The sequence below is a fragment of the Oncorhynchus keta genome, chromosome 2, assembly GCF_023373465.1.
Source record: "Oncorhynchus keta strain PuntledgeMale-10-30-2019 chromosome 2, Oket_V2, whole genome shotgun sequence".
NCBI lineage: Eukaryota > Metazoa > Chordata > Actinopteri > Salmoniformes > Salmonidae > Oncorhynchus > Oncorhynchus keta.
In genome coordinates this window covers 70768138-70788675 of record NC_068422.1, presented here as the reverse complement: position 1 = coordinate 70788675, position 20538 = coordinate 70768138, and the positions used below count along the sequence as shown (strand labels likewise).

At 38.9% G+C, this 20538-nt stretch overlaps 2 protein-coding genes and 1 pseudogene across 5 annotated transcripts in view; 1 reads left to right on the top strand and 2 right to left on the bottom strand.

The window, feature by feature from the left end:
- LOC118359614 (DNA-binding protein RFX7-like) overlaps positions 1-6973 on the bottom strand; it is a 36203-nt gene extending 29230 nt beyond the window's left edge. For all 3 annotated transcript variants that reach the window (XM_035738167.2, XM_035738182.2, XM_035738173.2), the window contains exon 1: positions 6538-6973. In XM_035738167.2, the coding sequence (XP_035594060.2) occupies positions 6538-6671 (134 nt within the window). In that variant the 5' untranslated portion in view covers positions 6672-6973. The remainder of the gene's footprint in view (positions 1-6537) is intronic.
- Positions 6974-8350: 1377 nt separating this feature from the next.
- Positions 8351-13929, top strand: tex9 (testis expressed 9). 2 transcript variants are annotated; one of them, XM_035738196.2, is made up of 12 exons: positions 8356-8612; positions 8937-9061; positions 9191-9254; positions 9382-9455; positions 9558-9603; positions 9838-9911; positions 10089-10255; positions 10522-10604; positions 10693-10866; positions 13053-13187; positions 13364-13498; positions 13596-13929. In XM_035738196.2, exons 1-12 carry the CDS (start codon positions 8589-8591, stop codon positions 13671-13673), a joined length of 1179 nt encoding a protein of 392 aa, XP_035594089.1. In that variant the 5' UTR covers positions 8356-8588; the 3' UTR covers positions 13674-13929. The 2 variants fall into 2 exon arrangements, with proteins under 2 accessions (XP_035594107.1, XP_035594089.1); XM_035738214.2 differs by lacking the exon at positions 13364-13498 and having other exon boundaries at positions 8351-8612.
- On the bottom strand, positions 13859-20280 carry LOC118359644 (meiosis-specific nuclear structural protein 1-like; annotated as a pseudogene).
- Between the last annotated feature and the right edge of the window lie 258 nt (positions 20281-20538).

Below are 20538 nucleotides of genomic sequence, written 5' to 3'. Positions count from 1 at the left end.
CGAAGAACACCATCCCAACCGTGCAGCACGGGGGTGGCAGCATCATGTTCCCCAGGGTGCTTTGCTGCAGGAGGGACTGGTGCACTTCACAAAATAGATGGCATCATGAGGGAAGATAGTTATGTAGATATTTTGAAGCAACATCACAAGACATCAGGGAGGAAGTTGAAGCTTGGTCGCAAATGGGTCTTCAAAATGGACAATGACCCCAAGCATACTTCCAAAGTTGTGTCAAAATGGCTTAAGGACAACAAAGTCAAGCTATTGTAGTGGCCATCACAAAGCCCTGACCTCAATCCTATAGAAAATTTGTGGGCAGAACTGAAAAAGCATGCGTGAACAAGGAGGCTTACAAATCTGACTCAGTTACACCAGCTCTGTCAGGAGGAATGGGTCAAAATTCACCCAACTTATTGTGGAAGGCTACCTGAAATGTTTGACCCAGGTTAAACAATTTAAAGGCAATACTACCAAATACTAATTGAGTGTATGTAAACTTCTGACCTACTAGGAATGCGATGAAAGAAATAAAAGCTTAAATAAATCACTACTATTTTTCTGACATTTCACATTCTTAAAATAAAGTCATTTAAAGGGTAGATTGAACTAATGTATTGCAGCCTTATTTGCCAAAAATTTCAGGACATTCCTGAAGCCACCATGCCAATTGCACACTCCCTCAAAACTTGAGACATTTGTGGCATTGGGTTTTGTGACAAAACTGCATATTTTTGAGTGGCCTTTTTTTGTCCCCAGCACAAGGTGCACCAGTGTAAAGATCAAGCTGTTTAATCAGCTTCTTGATATACCACACATGTCAGGTGGATGGATTATCTTGGCAAAGGAGAAATACTCACTAACTGGGATATACATTTGTGCACAATATTTCAGAGAAACAAAGCTGTGTGTGTGTATGGAACATTTCTGGGATCTTTAAAAAAAATAATGTTTTGCCCTTTTTCTCCCCAATTTTGTGGTATCCAAGTGGTAGTTATAGTCTTGTCTCATCGCTGCAACTCCCGTACGGACTCGGTAGAGGCAAAGGTCGAGAGTCATGCGTCCTCCGAAATACAATCCAACCAAGCTACACTGCTTCTTCACACAATACCCACTTAACCCGGAAGCCAGGCACACCAATGAGTTGGAGGAAATGCCATACACCTGGCGACCGTGTCAGCGTGTGCTGCGCCCGGGCCCGCCACAGGAGTTGCTAGTGCACGATGGGACAAGGACATCCCTGGTGGCCGAACCCTCCAACTAACCTGGACGACACTCGGCTAATTGTGCGCTGCCCCATGGGTATCCAGGTCGCGGCCGGCTGCGACAGAGTTTGGACTCAAACCCAGAATCTCTAGTAGCACAGCTAGCACTGCAATGCATCGTGCCACTCAAGAGGCATGACCAACACTTTACATGTTGCGTTTATAGTGTTGTTCAGTATAAAAACTGCCAAATCAATCCTCAGTCTCCCACTGACTCGAGAGACATGCAAAGCTCTCATCATAACTTTCCAAAGGGCAGTGCAGCGCCACCAGAACCAAGCCAAGGACAGATCTTTTCCATGGGAGGCAGCATTTACTTCTGTGCCAGCTCTCCAAATGTAGATCATAGGTATCATCTATCACTCAGGCTGTACTCACCCAGTCAAGTGTAATGGGCACCATTCAGGACTCAAACATGTAGGTTAACATTAGGGCAATTCTATGGTAACAGAATGATGCCGAGACAGAATCTTCACCTTAATATGCATGCCAAAGAAAAACCATTGATTGCAAAGTTAAACAAACCATACAACTCTATGCACAAGGACAATGTTCAACAATTTCCACTGACAATGTTACAAAAACACATTTACTTGAAGAACAGTGCAGATGTGAAGTTGTGACAAATGACGGTAGAAAACTGTGACCAAGTTCTCCAAAAACTAGAGGTCGACCGATTGATCGGAATGGCCGATTAATTGGGGCCGATTTCAAGTTTTCATAACAATCGGAAATCTGTATTTTTGGAAGCCGATTTTGCCAATTAAAAAAAATATTTTTTACAACTTTATTTAACGAGGTAAGTCAGTTAAGAACACATTCTTATTTTCAATGATGGCCTAGGAACGGTGGGTTAACTGCCTTGTTCAGGGGCAAAACGACAGATTTTTTTAACCTTGTCAGCTCAGGGATTCAATCTTGCAAATTTACGGTTAACTAGTCCAACGCTCTAACCACTTGCCTGTTTCGTGAATGCAGTAAGAAGCCACGGTAAATTGCTAACTAGCATTAAACTTATCTTATGAAAACCAATTTGCCAGAATTATACGTAATTATGACATAACATTGAAGGTTGTGCAATGTAACAGCAATATTTAGACTTAGGGATGCCATCCGTTAGATAAAATACAGAACGGTTACGTATTTCACTGAAAGAATAAACGTTTTGTTTTCGAAATGATAGTTTCCGGATTCAACCATATTAATGACCTAAGGCTCGTATTTGTGTGTGTTATTATGTTATAATTAAGTCTATGATTTGATAGAGCAGTCTGAGTGATGGTAGGAACCAGCAGGCTCGTAAGCATTCATTCAAACAGCACTTTCGTGCGTTTTGCCAACAGCTCTTCGCAATGATTCAAGCATTGCGCTGTTTATGACTTCAAGCCTATCAACTCCCGAGATTAGGCTGGTGTAACCAATGTGAAATGGCTAGCTCGTAAGCGGGGTACGCGCTAATAGCGTTTCAAACTTCACTCGCTCTGAGACTTGGAGTAGTTGTTCCCCTTACTCTGCATGGGTAAAGCTGCTTCGAGGGTGGCTGTTGTCAATGTGTTCCTGGATCGAGCCCAGGTAGCGGCGAGGAGAGGGTTGGAAGCTATACTGTTACATTGGCAATACTAAAGTGCCTATAAGAACATCCAATAGTCAAAGGTATATGAAATACAAATCGTATAGAGAGAAATAGTCCTATAATAACTACAATTTAAAACTTCTTACCTGGGAATATTGCGGCAGGTTAGCCTAGTGGTTAGTGTTGACTAGTAACCGGAAGGTTGCAGGTTCAAATCCCCGAGCTTACAAGGTACAAATCTGTCGTTCTACCCCTGAACAGGCAGTTCACCCACTGTTCCTAGGCCGTCATTGAAAATAAGAATTTGTTCTTAACTGACTTGCCTAGTTAAATAATGGTTAAAAAAATATTGAAGACTCATGTTAAAAGGAACCACCAGCTTTCATATGTTCTGAGCAAGGAACTTAAATGTTAGCTTTCTTACATGGCACATATTGCACTTTTACTTTTTTCTCCAACACTTTGTTTTTGCATTACTTAAACCAAATTGAACATGTTTCATTATTTATTTGAGGCTAAATTGATTTTATCGATGCATTAAGTTAAAACAAGTGTTCATTCAGTATTGTTGTAATTGTCATTATTACAAAGTAATTGTTATTTATTTTTGAAAATAAACAAACAAATAAATAAAAAATAAATAAAATAATAATAAAAAAAATCGGTGGATTAATCGGTATCGGCTTTTTTTGGTCCTCCAATAAATCGGTATTGGCGTTGAAAATCATAATCGTTCGACCTCTACCACATACACAAAAGTATCTAGATACATAGACTCGTCTTGAAAGGGAAAGATGCGCATCCCTAATAATTATGGATATATGATCTATTCATTGCGATGTTATTTGAACAGGTACACAAAAAAGGTATAAAAATGTACTATCCTCCTTTGCATGTTTGGGTATTGTTTTACACATTAGAATAATAGCCAATATGCTCCCCCCAAACAAGACCACATTTGGTTGGTACGGACCAGACCATATGTGAACCAATCATATAAGTCTCTCAAGTTGACATCATAGTAGAGCACAGTAAAGTACAGTACATTATACTGTACTCTAGTGTGCTTTAATCCCTGTACAGTGCTGTTTTGTATTGATATCGACTCTACATTTATTTACTGTATGTACTGCAATGTGCTGTCTAAACTTGTGAAACATGTCTAAAATTCAACTACTTTTCAACAGTTATGCACATCCGGTGCTCAGTGGTTGAGGACGCTGGTTACAGTAAATGGAAACAGAGGGGGCTTATTAGGTAGGTGTCAGTAAGAGCCAGGAGAGATGACATTGACTGAGTGAAAGAGAGAGGGGCTGTCTAGACTTTTCACAATTATGAGCTGAATATAACAGTATGCCAGTGGAAGGAAGGACAGTAGCAGGTGAACCAACTGTGGTTTGTGACTACTATCATTTCCCATTTTATCCAATTCAATTGCAGTAATTCTGTTATTGATTTGTCAGTCATTCTGTTACAGATTTCGTAACAGAATGACATTTTAAATGTGCATTTTTTTGTTGTAAAAGAATGACAAGTCACGAGGCAATATTTCTTCAACTTACAGAAGGCAAATAATTTCAGCAAAATTAAATACAAAATGCAACAATATTGTGTTTTAATGTTATTCTAATAGCTTTTAAGACTTCTGGCAGACGTCCAGGTTAGGGGAGGGTTTGGCCTGGGTAGGCCATCATTGTTAATAAGAATTTGTTCTTTACTGACTTGCCTAGTTAAATAAAGGTTAAAAATAATAATTTAAAAACATGTTGTTTTCTAAGACCCCTTTGTTTGACCTGAAATCAAAGGCTTTGCTTATTCCTAAATTTAAGGGTGGAAATTTGTTTTTAAAAAGCTATATGCCTTAATTAAAAATATATAGAGTCAACCTTCATTTGATGTGCTCCTATGAACTTCACATGTTGGTGCTCGTGAGTCCTATAACATGGAAATGGCCATTACAAAATCTTCCATGGTATTTCAAAATACTACTACATTAGTTGTCATCTCATAAAGGGAGTTCCAACACTTCCCCTGTAATAAAAAAGGAAGAAGCAAAACAATTATTTCCATGTTTTAAATGTATTTGCACTATTCCATAACAATGTCTGATGTTGACCATAAAACATCAAGTCAATGTTTTGATGATGGAACTTATGCCCATCAAAATAGGGAAGTGATATCCCATGGATGGATCCATGTCATCCAGAGCAGCCACATTCCTTCACACTGGTTTGGGGGTAGCACTGGGGGACACTGGCATTACAGCAGATTACTGTGCAGAGAATCAACAAATATACTGTAGTGTATTTTCCGATGATTAACATAAGCCTATGTTAATGGTGGCATTTTGCAATTTGTGACTAGGCTATGGTTACATGTTACCCAAGTTGTTCAATATTTTTCATATGATGTCCATGAAGATTAGAAATGTTTATAAAAAAAGTGCCAGTCATGACTTTCCCAATGTTGTAATTTGACAGAAAAACAAACAGTCTGTGTGCTTCAGTTCTTGACATGCCACTATATATAATCTAAAACCATTTACACAATATTGCAACAAAGACAAATCACAAGTCGGTTCTGAATGATTGTGCACCACATAATATGGTGATATCAAGTTATAGACAATGAACATTTAAGTATGATTATCTGAAACATCAGTCAACAACAGTTCAAGTGCAAAAAGCAAACCACATCTATTAACATATTATGGTTCCTGGTGATACTTCATAATTCATGTAGGGAGTTTCTATATGAAACCAAAGGATCAGACAACAGGTGAAACGTGCATAAAAGTAAAATCACCATATTATTCAGTGTGCAAATTGAGTATATAATTCTGGAAGCTGACTGAGGAATGAGTGCAAAAATCTTTACCTAGAGATATGTGAAGTGATTAATGTTGAATGTTGGCGAATAATATTTTGCAGGCATGTACTGATACAACATGCGAGTCATTATTATGTATGAAAATATGCTAAGGTGCAGGGCAGGCTGTGTTATTATTACCATAGCCATTTATACCGCCATGGATTTGAAATACATGTTGAGACATGCAAAAAAACAATGATTGCGGTTTTCAACCCAGTTAGCCAGTTGTGCACGCCTGCACTTTCTCCCATAAACTAACTTCGTTATAAGGCGGGCAAGCGTACTAGCTACATACTATTCTGTTTTCCCGAAATTACCCAAATTGGCTAGAGTGCGTGCACTAATGAGGATACGGAAACCTTGCACAAGTCCAGCCCAGCTTGCTAGTGTTTAGTTACCAACCGTGAGGTTTCTTGCAGCACCCGGGTTGTGAATAATCACCCATTTGGACCATTCCAGACCTGTCCACCACAACGAAAAAGGCAGCGATAACTTGCTGCTTAATGTCATGAAGTTGTGTTCGACAATTTATAGTAAACAATATTAGCTCTTGGTACCAGGAAAGTCACGAAAAACTGTAAAAAGTGTCATATTGTCAACGCCAATCACAAAGGTTGACATGTTTACGTTTATGGAAATGGACGAAGGAGGCAACACTGTAGCTGCAAGTTAGTAATGAGCTGGCTAATTAAATAAATGGGCTAGCTAGCTAGATGTAGCCACACTATAATGGCAAAACATATGGAGCTGGCTCAACTAATGTATGTTAACTAAGCTAGCTATCTGGCTAGCAATCAAAGTAGCACAATGCTAGCTAATGGTCCTCCTTACCAGATGGAATTCTTTATTTTGAGCTGCAACGCACTGGCCTCAGTCCCTTGCAGTCCAGGAACTAGGGATGGTAAGGTGCTTATTCCAGAGCCCAGCTTCGGGTGCTGATCATGTTGTTGTTGATCCTCAGTCATCACGATGAGTTTCAGGATGGGAGGAAAGGGATCTTTAACATGCAGGCCTCAACCTGGACCTCTAGAAAGCAGTTATTTTCCTAATGTACATTACGGACCCACCCGTTCTCATTTGCGATATACGTGGCCTCAGTTCCAAGGTAGAAACGGTGCCGGGAAAACATAGTTAGACAGTTAATTTCGAACACCATGCACAGACATGTTTTAAAAGGTGTAGAGGAATACAAAATGCAGGCTTTCGCCAGGGTTCTGTCGCAGCCTTTTGGGACGACCCGTGCGTTTGCAAACACTAGTGGTGGAAGTGTTTGTGATGCTGACTAGTATTCTGCCAGCAGCACGCAAAGTGACGTCACGTTGTATGTTAATGAGGAAACCTCCTAAATAAAAGCCCGCATTTCAAAACCTTGCAATGTGGATAACTCATTCAAAAGATGTTTACTTTTAACATTTTTTTTGTCTCTACGAACCAAATATGTGTAATTTTGGAGGGGGACTGTGTCGCACGGCCTACTACTGCTGGCTTTTCACTCCGTCTCCTCCATAGCAATATACTGTAATAGATTTTACATGGGAAACATATTGGCTTGTAGAGAGAACCTTTCTATCTGTCTCAGCTAAAGTGGCATGGGAAATACTCAGTAGGGTCATGGTTAGTTTTGGAGTGGGACTGTGTTGTACATACACAGGAAGTAGGGGTGATGCAGGACCCATTGAACAATCGGAATACTATTTAATTACAATTTTAAAATCACAAAAGAAAAAAATCACTGGGCCTTTACTAGTCCTGTATTAGGGAGCAATGTAGCCTTGATTATATATCTTTTTTTCCACAAACGTTTTTTTTTCCTGTCCTTGTTCTCTCTCTCTACAAGCCAATATGTATCCCATGAACAGTCTTTTACAGTATATTGCATTGGGGGCTATGTAGGAGCGGAGTGAAAAGCCTGCAGCAGGCCGTGCGACACAGTCCCCCTCCAAAACTACACCCTACTGAATATTTCCAACCCCACTTTAGCTGAGACAGGTATAACATATACTCTCTACAAGCCAATAAGTATCCCACTGTGTATTGAGTTGCAGTGAAAGGAGTGGGTGGAGTAAGGTGTCACCATTTCTTTAAATATAGCCAAATGAATAGCTTTCAAGATACCAGTACTTGTACAAACGTTCAAAATAAATGCTGGTATAAATACAAAATCAGTTTAAAAAAAATCTATATTCACAGTTTAGCGTGTCTTTGCAGGATAACTCTTATTTTGAAGAAAAGAATGCGCGATCGTCAGCATAATATCCTACTGCTTGTAGAACGGTAATAGGATGCTGCTGTTGCTGCTGTCAAGCATCGGCAGCGCAGGCGCAGCATACACAAGTGAAGAATTAAGAGCTTTTTTTTCCACACAGCGGTGGTGAGCAGCCAAGTACTGTGTGCCTAATGGCAACATTTGGCTTAAATGCCCACAGTAAAAATGCTTTATAAAAATGTATGAATGAGCAGTACTATGGACGTGGTCTTCAATAATCCAATGAGTTAAATAACAGTTACACATTTCTATTTCATTTGAATGCAATTATTTACAATAACTGGTAAACACATGAACATGTCAATGGCATAATGCTCCATGTGTGGACATGTAGCGAATATGTTAGCCTTCGTAAAGGCTGTCCCCCTACACATTTGCACATTTCAGCTTTTCACATTTTATGTTTTGCAAACAACTCAAATGAATGTGTTCATTAGTCCACAATGGGTCCCTAACATAATATTTTTCTTAAACGTATCAAAGTCAAGATTATGGAAAACAGCGAGCACAGCAAACGTGCGTGTTCCTTCGCCTTATCGCACAGCCGAGAAAAACATTTGGCCACGACTTGTTGCTATGCAACCGCAACGCCACCCGCCAGATTCAGCACATCAAAATGTCTGAAAGAAGAATGCATGAGGTGAGTCAATGTATTGTTTCAAACAACTAGCTACAGTATTATACTGCTAAAAAAAACGTTAACATACCCATTCACAAGTTAAATACAAGAAGAACTAACTCGCTATAGCCACCTTTATGTGTCCTAGTTATATCGCTGTTTAAGATCTAAGTTAGCTAACTGCTAGTTAGATAGTTAGCATGCTATCTAAAAACTATATTATACGCAGCCTGACTTTCAACGAAAGCGTTGTTCCTTTGAAATGTTATATGCCTGTTGACTAAAATAACCAACAACTAATATATTTGTAATTAGCTACCTAACTTACTACATTTGTTTATTCAGACCAAAAGACCCATGTCATCCAAGGCAGAAAAGTCTCAAGTAGGAAAATCTGTGAGACGTCCAGCCTCTGTCCCCTCAAAGAAACCATCCACGATAGACCTACTTGCTAAAGAGGAGGAATACAAGTAAGGTTCCTTGCCCAAACATCTGTACCCATTGCCAAACATCTATTGAGTCAATGTAGACTGTATCATATGAGATGATGTAACCAGATGGCTATTGTCATAAAATAAATCATATTTCTCCCATTCCAGACGTATAAATGCAGAGCTGGAGGCAAAAACAGCCGAACTAGTAAGGCAAGCGGAACAGGTCATGGTAAGCGGTTTAAGATAGCTAGATAGATAGATAACCTGACCAATTGACACTCTTCAAAACAACATAAAACATTAATTTTTAGACATATTTGTTTTATTCAAACATTATTTTTCTTTCTTTTTTTCAGAGTGACCAAAATGAAGTCTTGTCAAAGCCAATCTCTTTCCACCTTGATGTTGACATTGAGGAGGAGGATTTCAAGTAATAAAATATTGCATTGCTCTAAACGTATAGCATTTCAGTGTAGTTGACTGGATAAGAATATATGAGAACAGCCAATAATACAAATGTATTTGTCTTTAGGAATGTGAACATGCTGGAATCTTCAGTTATGAAGCCCACTACTAAGGTGCAGTATTCAATTCAGTATGATAGGTCAAATGTAACATCTCAGAGACGCAAAGGTAATTTCATTTCCTTGATTCCTCCCGTCCTCTCCCCTCACAGCCTTTTCAAAACCCATTGGATGAGAAGGTCAGAGGGGAGGGACCTCTGACCTTCTCATCCAATGGTCTTGAGAAGAAGGCGAGGAATCAAGGAAATGCAATTTAAATTCTCCCTAAATCATATTTCTGTTGCTCAGGTAATGCCAAAGAAAAGGGTCACATCAAAATCCAATTCACAAAACAGACCTCATGGAAACCAGAGAAAAGCACAGTAAGAATGTTATCCTTATCACAAACGTTCACACAAATATCTATTGGAAACATTGGAAGATTGTGAAAGGTTATGGCTTAATGAGTGTCCAGCATTGTGAATATCAAGTCCTTATGTTTGTTACTTTTTCAAAAAAAAATTTGGGGTGTATTTTGTTTATTTGTTATTTTATTTCAGAACAACAAAGGCAGCTGCAGTTGAGGATGTTGCAGTTCTTGAAGATTTTGTGAATTTTTCCTTGTCTAAAACAATACGTAACATTGAGGGGAAGCTGGATGATGGAGATACTCATGACAATCTTATGGAAGATATCATGCCCAGTGTTGGGGATGAGATGGGATCAGGTGAATTCTGATTTCATTTATCACACTTTGTGGCTTTCTCACACATTCACAATATCAAATCTGGAGCACAAGAATGGATCTTTGCAAAAACATTCATTACAAAAAAATATGTTATTTATCAGAGTTCCAGAATATCAATTGTTTCAACCGTCTTAGTTTGAACTTCTTGCATATCCTTAAAATGGTATAATCTCGCATATCCTAAAAAATTATATAATTCTTTATGTAACTATAGTATAATATTTTTTGTGTGTGCTGTGTTTTAGATGCTCAAATCCGTTTTCTCAAAGCAAAGCTTTGTGTAATGCAAGAAGAATTTAACCGGCTATCATATGAGTGCAACAAAAAGGTAATGATAGAAATGAGAGATGGAAATTAGGTATATTTTTGAGTAAAATGTAACATTGAAACAAGTATAAAACATTTATTTGTTCTAGGATGATGCAAACAGTAGTTTAAGCACCAACATAAAGGAGGTGGAGGAGGATCGAGCTAGACTACAGAAGACCACAAACATTCAGCAAACCCAGATAGAGAAACACAGAGCTTTAGCGGAGGAGTCTAACAGAAAAGGTGATGGGCTTCAACAACAAGTAACTGCTCTACAGAAGGTGGGTGTCGAGGATAAAACAGTTGTTACATTTATTCTCTTTCTAGTTAGTCATTTTGGTCATATTAAACAGCACATATTGTAACCATGAAAGTCCATGAACAGTGACTGAGAAACCTAGATGTGTGTAAACAGCAGTTGAGATAGCTGTTAATGTCTTATTGCTGAATGGGGAGGGGGACGTTATACATATTAGACACAGTTGTTAATGACAGATGAAATCAACCCCTCAGCAGGGGAATGCCTGGCATGGTCTCATTAACATGATCAGCCTGTAAGGTGAACCTCTCCTGCAGCTGGCGATAGTGCGGCGCTCATGTGACAGATATCTTTGGAATTCAGAGAAATCCCCCAGCGACATTTCCCTCGCCTTGACTAGGGGTGGAGTAAAACATGGTTGTATAATATTTCCCACTGGGAGGGATCACAACAGAGACATACACTGAGTGTACAAAACATTAGGAACACCTTCCTAATATTGAGTTGCACCCCCTTTTGCCATCAGAATCGCCTCAACTCGTCAGGGCATAGACTCTACAAGGTGTCGAAAGCATTCCACAGGGATGCTGACCCATGTTGATTCCAATGCTTCCCACAGTTGTGTCAAGGTGGCTGGATATACATTGGCTGGTGGAGCATTTCACCTGGATTCACCTGGTATTTTTGTATTATATTTATTATGAATCCACATTAGCTGTTGCCAAGGCAGCAGCTACTATTCCTGGGGTCCAAACACACCAAAGCACCTACATTACATATAAAACAAAAGATAAAACAGTGAACTATGTTTGTACTGAATGTGCTAAAGATAAAACAGTACATCATATAACATACCTACACCACCACATATCCACAACACAAAATGTTCAATACCACCATACAACAATATCACAATGTGTGCGTATGCATGTGTCTGCACCTATGTGTGTCTCTTCACAGTCCCCGTTGCTCCATAAGGTGTATTTTTACATGCTTTTTAAATCTGATTCTACTGCTTGCATCAGTTATCTGATGTGGAATTGAGTTCCATGTAGTCATGGCTCTATGTAGAACTGTGCTCCTCCCATAGTCTGTTCTGGACTTGGGGACAGTGAAGAGACCTCTGGTGGCATGAGTGTCTGAGCTGTGTTCTAGTATTTTAAACGGACAGCTTGGTACATTGAGGTTGTCAACACCTCTTACAAAAACAACTAATGATGAAGTCAATCTCTCTTCCACTTTGAGCCATGAGAAATTGACATGAATGTCATTAATGTTAGCTTTCCGTGTACTTTTAAGGACCAGCCGTGCTGTCCTGTTCTGAGCCAACTGCAATATTCCCAAGTCACTCTTTGTGGCACCTGACCACACTACTGAACAGTAGTCTAGGTGCGACAAAACTAGGGCCTGTTGGACCTTCCTTGTTTATATTGTTGTTAAGAAGGTAGAGCAATGCTTTATTATGGACAGACTCCCCCCCATCTTAGCTACTGTTATATCAATATGTTTTGGCCATGACAGTTTACAATCAAGGGTTACTACAAGCAGTTTAGTCACCTCAACTTGCTCAATTTCCACATTATTCATTAGGAGACATAGTTTAGGTTTAGGGTTTAGTGAATGATTTGTCCCAAATACAATGCTTTTAGTTTTGGAAATATTTCGGACTAGCTTATTCCTTGTTACCCATTCTGAAACTAACTGCAGCTCTTTAAGTGTTGCAGTCATTTCAGTCGCTGTAGTAGCTGATGTGTATAGTGTTGAGTCATCTGCATACACACTGGCCTTACTCAAAGCCAGTGGCATGTCGTTAGTAAAGCTTGAAAAAAAGCAAGGGACCTGGTCAGTCTGTCATGGAAAGAGCAGGCGTTCCAAAATGTTTTGTACACTTTGTGTATGTCCACTCCCAAAGAAAAGAAAATAAGAATGAATGGTTGATGGTTTCCTATTGCTTAGTCACAACAATTATCAGTTTAAATGAACTATTAGCATTTAATTTCTGAAATATAAAGTTAACAAGTAACTGATGACAGTCAGTTTTTGTAGATATCTAACCAAATATTACCATTTTCATTACAGTGCTTTTGAAATTGTGTGTTGGTGCCCTATAAAAACATTACACAAAATGCTTTTACTGAATTAGCTTGCCCCTGTGTGTGTGTTTTTTCTTCTTTTTTTTTCTCATTTACCTGTGTGTGTTTAACAAAGGAAATCGAGGGTTTGAAGAGAGCACAAAAACAGGCAGCAACCAATCACAGTGCCATAGAGGTAAGACTGAACAGAGCCTTGGAGGAAGTTGAGAGGTCCAAGACACAACTGACCAAGATCAAGCAGATGAGCAAGGTAAATTAAACCACACCACCTATCAGTGCATTTAGTGATCACATCAATCATAATTTACACTGTAAATTGTATTTATAGATGGAACTATACTAATAGCATGGTACGGAGTTTGGCATTCAAATTTGGCTTCTGTCACTTGTTGCATAGACTTGTTTTATGTCTATCCTTTCCAAAAGGACACAGCAGACCAGGAGCATAAAAAAATAGAAACATTAAAAGCTGAAAACAAGAAGCTGGAAAAGCAAAAAGCTGAACTGATAGTGGGTTTTAAAAAACAGCTCAAACTGATTGATATACTGAAAAGGCAAAAAGTAAGTCTTCATATTAAATGCAAGTAATTATTACAAGGCAGTATCATTATTCATATTTCTCCTTATCAAACTGACATTTTCCCTCTTGCTTGAGCAGATGCATTTTGAAGCTGCCAAGATGTTGTCATTTACAGAAGAGGAATTCATGAAAGCTCTTGACTGGGGGAAATCATAAAGCAATACTGAAAAATATATGTAATATAATCCTGCTTGCCTTGAATGTATTCTTATGGTTAGCTACAACATTAATTATATGGCCTTTAACATTGTAAGTTATGTAGTATGTATGCATTGTTCATTTATACAGAATATATTTGTAATGCAGTTGGATTTTAAAAGTTTAACATTTTATTACAATAATGGGGTTAAATCAATTTAAACTGTAGTTGCATCATCACCTAATAAAGGAAATTGTGTTTTTTCCTCCTCAATGATCTGTCGACGCAATGTCTCCCTCTCCTGTTCCATTGCTCTTTCTTCAGCCTCACGTTCCTTGGGAAGAGAGATCAAACTTACATTCAACAAATGTTCCTTAAGGTACCTAAAGACTACCTCTGAGGCAGACAAAACAGTGTTAAACAGAAAAGCTTCAGTTACAATAACACCACTTTGATGTTGATAAAGAGTGCACAAGTGTGTTCATGATGAGAGCAATATACTGTACCTTGTCAGTCAGGTACTGCTGTCTCCTGTCCTCCAGCAGTTTCTCCACAGCCCTCTTGTGCTCAAGCTGCTTCATGCGATGTTTCTGCGCATTCATCTGCTCTATGTGGTCGTCCTCAGCAAACTTGGCCATCATCATCTGCCTGAAGGCCTCCTCCTCCACCTTGTCAGCCTGCCTCCGCATTTCCTTGAAGGCTATTTGCGCTTGGCAGGTCTGCTGCAACTCCAGCCTCTGTCTGATTCTCTTCACCATATCTTCCTGTTAACCAGTTTAAAAAGGGTTGAATCCTCTAAAGGTGTTTTGGAAATTTAGGAAATTATAAAATGTAAATATGCTTGAATACGATTTGTTTCTGCCTTGCAGCCTCGGCTTGCTCCTCCTGACAAAGCTCTTCACAAACACGCTCCATCTCGTTACGCTGCTGCCTCTCCATTTCAATCTTCTCAGTGAGCTAGAAGACATTCTTCAACCACCATTAATATTGTTGTAATAATTTCTCACTTTGTACACAAAAAAAAGACTAGAACATATTCTTAAATATGAACATAGCCAAGTGTTTTGCAAATTAAGTGACTTTTCTCCCTCTTACCATCTGGTGAAGGTGTTCTTTCGCCTGCCCTCGCTCTCTGACGTTCTCCATTCTGCTCTTCTCCTTAGCTGCTGGTAACTGGCAAATTCCAGGATGCGTCTGTTCTCAGCCTCCATCTTCTCCCGCTCCATCATTCTCCACTCAGTCTGCTGCCTCTTGAACTCCTATGTACCATTGAGTGGCTGTTATCTTCTCCAGTCTTAACTGCCTCTCCCTGCAAATAAGGTCATTTGATTTCATTATATACTGATCACTTGATCAAGCAGGAAACTTAGACAAATTGTGAAAACAGACTGCCACTGTCCACTCACATTTGATCCTCCTCATAGATCTTCCTGGTGATTTCATCAACCATGAGTTTCTCCTTGAGGAGCCTCCTGGCTCTTGTGCTCTTTCTCCTCCAGCTGCTGGTACTCTACCACCTCCGCGTAGCGCTTATGGTCTTGCTTCTCCTGCTCCACAGAGGCCCGCTCATGCTCGCTCTTCATCTTACGAGCAATATCAGCCTCCAGATGCTAATGTCAGAGAAAAATATGTATTCACAAAAAGCACAACCAACAAGTGTTTTGGTTCAAGTCTCAGATGTCCCTTCTACCCTGGGAAAGGACATTTATGAATTTACTACTGTCTCATATCTCAGACTCCTTTTCAGCAATCTGTGCGGCCCTCTCCAGGTTTAGTTATGCAGACTTGAGCTTCCCCTCCAACTCACGGAGATCAACACTAAAATTACAAAGGAAACATTAACAGCAACATAAAACATCCATCCTGCAACAACTATGGACAGATTATTGTTGATACACTAACCCTTGGATTTTTATTCAAGTCTGAAAGGCACTTTCCCATCAGGCAAGTCAAGAGTATTTTTGGGTTGACCGAAGATTATGATCACTTGCCAGCAAATGTAAATTAGCTATTTACATGCTCCATATATTGCCTGCCTTTCATCTACACATAGGGGAGGAATCAGAAAGATCAGTACTGGAATTTGTTGTATTTTGGTTCAGTAAAAAATAAAATCTCAGCAGGCTCAACTTGCCCAACTGCCATAAATTGACTGTCTTTCAGTTTTAGGCTACTGGAATTAGTTGCAGTTCAATTATTTTCACTTCTTATTTTTAAATGACCTGCCCAATGGGGCAACCTCAGAGCAGGTGCGACTGCTCAGTTCACTTGACCCAGGCAATAGGGGGGCAACCCTTAATGTCAACCCTAGCTAGCCTGGCTTACTTAGCACTAATAGCTAGGTTAAGGATTTCCAAAGTGGGTTCATTTTAATGAATATTACTAGCACCAACAGAACCAACCAATTTTAGACAAGGGATCTGTGTAAGTTGAGGGTGCAATACAATATAATATCATGAATCGCTATTGATGTTCTTAATAAATCCTCTACGGGATCGTTGTCCCTATACTGGGACGGTTGAGCTAACGTGCGCTAATGTGATTAGCATGACGTAAATTACAGAACTTTCCAGGACAAACATTTCTTATATGGGCAGAAAGCTTAAATTCTTGTTAATCTAACTGCATTGTCCAATTTACAGTAGCAAAATTTACAGTCAAAAAATACCATGCTATTTGAGGAGTGCACAACAACTTATCACGGCAAATGGTTTGATACATTCACATCTGAAAGGTAAATAATGTACTTACATTCAATCTTGCTCTGATTTGTCATCCTGAGGGTCTCAGAGATAAAATGTATCAAGGTTTTGTTTAATAAAATTGATTTTTATATTCAAATGTAGGAACTGGTTTCTACAGTTTAAAGTTTGAACCCCTGCTGTCTCTACACCAAACCCTGCCCTGCCATCTAGATGTGTGAAAGTTAGTGTATAAGCTGATGATCCATTATGTATGATATTTCTGGGAGTGTGTAAACTTAAATTTTGTATTACCATATCATTTTTGTATGTTCTCTATAGTTATGTACTTGAAATGTATCAATTGACCAATTCAGCACATTTGGGCAGACTTGATACAAAATACTGTGCAGTATTGCAATGCTCCACTGAATCAATCTGAAACTTTGCACACACACACACACACACTGCTGCCATCTAGTGGCCAAAATCTAAATTCCATCAGCGCATGTTTTTTGTTCGTGTTATCTTTTACCAGATCGAATGTGTTGCATTGTCCTACATTCATTTCACATTTCCACAAAATTCAAAGTGTTAACGTTTCAAATGGTATCAATAATATGCATATTCTTGCTTCAGGTCCTGAGCTACAGGTAGTTAGATTTGGGTATGTCATTTTTGGCGAAAATTTTAAAAAGGGTCAGATCCTTAAGAGATTCCAGATGCACGTGTGCCTGGGAGGCACAGGGATATAGTATCCACAGTGCTCCATCAATGATCAATTTGTTCAACTGGATTCTTCTTGCATTCCTCAAATGTTGTTTTGAGCATAATGCCCTGTAATTTAAGCTTTTACAACTGAAATATTCTCTCTGCCTCAAGGCAAAATGTGTAGAATTGCAGGAAATGTATTTTAAAATGTCAACATTTTATCTGATGCCAAAATAGCCTTAAATGTTATTTCCCAGTGACCGAGACTTGTGCACTGCAGTTATAGTAAAACTGCTTGTATCCTGTTTTTTTTGTGTTTTTTTTTTTATCGCACTGTAAAGTTGGAGTTGTGTTCTGATATTCTGATGGGTCTATCACAAAAGTGGTCCCAGACGCAAACAAGTTTGAAGTTTGGGAACCTCAGAGCTAGTTAGGTAAATTAACTAAAGTTAGCTAACTTCGTTAACCATCGAATAGCACGATCATTTTCATGGAAAACATAATCGACAACCAAGTCATTTACCATCATTGCGTGGAGCTGTTGCAAGCCCCTCGTTGATTTGTATGTTTCACCAGGCAAAAATGTAATCTTCATCTGCCACTACTCAATTTATTTTGCTTCCAGTCGTCTTGGTAACATCGCGCCTTTTGTGCCTAACAATAAACTCGAATGTATTTGGTTAAAAAGTCAGTTTGGTCCTCCCATCTTCCCTAAGGTAACGTTACAGGTACTGCGCAGAATCAATTAAGTTATTGACACAATAGTTCATCACAAACATCAGACAACATATCACCTACCCATCCACACACAAGTCCCAATTCTCTCCCATTCTATGACACCCCCTCCAAACTATGTAAATATAACATAGTTTGTACAATGGATATGTATTTTGTAGTTTAAAAAAAAAAAAATAATTAAAGGACAATAATAGGATTACCCCGGTCTAGTTACCTCTGAATACTTTTCTAAAATAATTTGTCCAATTGCCAGGTCCTTAAGGGTGGGCCTGATATTACTTGATTTCAGATTACTGGTATATAAAAAAAAGTTATAATTTGATCGATGCTGGGGACAGAGTATTGTCAGTAAAGCTGTCACAAGTATTATATTACAATGCCTTAAAGTATTCACACTTCTTGAATTACTCCAAATTTTGTTGTACAGCCTAAATTTAAAATAGAATACATTTAGATTTTTTTGTCACTGGCCTACACACAAGTTGAATTGTTTTTCGATTTTTTTTATACAAATTAATAAAAAATGAAAAGCTGAAATGTCTTTAGTCAATAAGTATTCAATCCCGTTGTTATGGCAAGACAAAACAAATTCAGGAGTAAAAAATATGCTTAACAAGTCATAAATTGCATGGACTCACTCTGTTTGCCATAATAATGTTTAAACATGATTTTGTAAATCACTACCTTATCTCTGTACCCCACACACATCCAATTATCCGCAAGGCCCCTGAGAAAACTGCAACATTGTAGTTACTCCACAATACTAACCTAATTGACATGCATCCTGTTTGCAACAAGGCACTAAAGTAATACAACAAAAAATGTGGTAAGGCAATTAATTTTCCTTCTCAATGTAAAGTGTTATGATTCGGGCAAATCCAATACAACACTTTACTGAGTACCACTCCATATTTTCAAGAACAGTGGTGGCTGTATCATGAAGTGGGTATGCTTGTAATCGTTAAGGACTGAGGAGTGTTTCAGGATAAAAAAAGAGAAGGAATGGAGCTAAGCACGGTCAAAATCCTGGAGGAAAATCGGCTTCAGTCTGCTTTCCACCAGACACTGGAAGATTAATTCACCTTTCAACAGGACAATAATATTAAACACAAAGCCAGATTTACACTGGTGAATGTTCCTGAGTGGCTGAGTAAAACAGTTTTGACGTAAATCTACTTCAAAATCTATGGTAAGACCTGAAATTGGTTGTCTAGCAATGATCAACAACCAATTTGACAGAGCTTGAAGAATTTAGAAAATAAATGTGCAAATTTTGCACAATCCAGGTGAGGAAAGCTTAGACATACCCAGAAAGACAGCTGTAAACGCTGCCAAATGTGCTTCTACAAAGTATTGACTCAGGGGTGTGAATGAGATATCTGTACTTCATTTAAAAAACTCCTAAAACTGGTGTGTAGATGAGTGAGAATATTGTTTTTAATCCATTTTGAATTCAGGCTGTATAATAAAAATGAGGAATAAGTCAAGGGGTATACTTTCTGAAGGCATATCTCCTTGAAGCCTGAAAAAGTATGGGGCCATGATATCACTTGATTTCAGGTGATCCAAAGGCAATTTGTTTGATCCTTTTCACAATGATGCAGGGACCATAATAAACAAACTCAGAAGCCTGTCATTTTCTTTTTATCTTGCCTTTACAGAAAGGTTATTCAACTCCTACTCTGAGGTCCAGAGCCTGCTGGTTTTCTGCTCCCACCTTGTGTTCCAGGTCTAAATCAGTCCCTGAGTAGAGGGGAACAATGAAAAAAATGCAGTGGTACTGACATCCAGAATTGACTTTGAAGGTTTTACAGGATTTGCATATGCATAGAAGTCAAAAGGGAGACAATCTTTGAGTTTCACTTTTCAAAGTCTCTTGCTCCTTGGTTGAAACTGTCATATACTGTCAGCCATTCTATAAAGCTTGTTCCCATTGAGCATCATTAGCTGACATTTGGAACACTTGCAAACAAATACAGATAGAAATGACTGGGGGGGTGGGGCTGTGCATACGTGAGGTGTTCTCACTTCACAAGGTGGCATTGCTCCTCGAGGTGCCCTGAAATTTGACAGAAGTGTGCCTCCCTCTGGGAACTCATCCGTAAATCTTCAAAACGACTTAGCCTGAGGTGACAACTGAGTATTGTAGTTGGGCCTACTGTGCCCCGCCAGAAAAGGAGATGCTGAAATAATATGACAGAATGTAGTCTTTGCTCTCATTGTTTCTTTTGTTAAATTTCCCTCAAGTAAATAAAGATTGAACAGTGACATTCAGTCTGGAGGATCCCACAAAGGAAACAGATAAATCTCGGTTTTAGTTTACTACTACTACTACTACTACTGTAGTGGTGTACCCTTTCTGCACTGTCAGGTCCTCTAATACTGGTACAGTACAATCCATTGATCACAAGAAAAACTATCAGGCAATTCTGGTGGATTGATGTTACACACAGGATATAATAAAACAGAATAATTAGACATGATTACTTGCCATTCTTGTCTATTTTAAGGATGCAAGAAAACAGTCTAGCTTCACTGCTTGGGATAATTCTGTATGTATTATCTGCACATGCTGGCCAAGAGCGACACCTTTGCTGTCACCTGTCAAAAAAATTCAATCCATCTCTAGCTTGTTTACGCACCAACTCATGTCACACTTCTCCCTCAAGCTTTTTGAATCAATGCATTTTATTACTTTTCATGTAAGCTGGGCAGTGATGATCCTACAGACTACAGTTGATCATCTCTCTCA

Bases quoted from the DNA above. Each gene is read 5' to 3' on its own strand.
- tex9 (XM_035738196.2), top strand. From the start codon at position 8,589: ATGTCTGAAAGAAGAATGCATGAG. The intron at 9,604-9,837 runs GTGCAGTATTCA...TCTGTTGCTCAG, and splicing joins TTATGAAGCCCACTACTAAG to GTAATGCCAAAGAAAAGGGT. The intron at 9,912-10,088 runs GTAAGAATGTTA...ATTTTATTTCAG, and splicing joins GGAAACCAGAGAAAAGCACA to AACAACAAAGGCAGCTGCAG.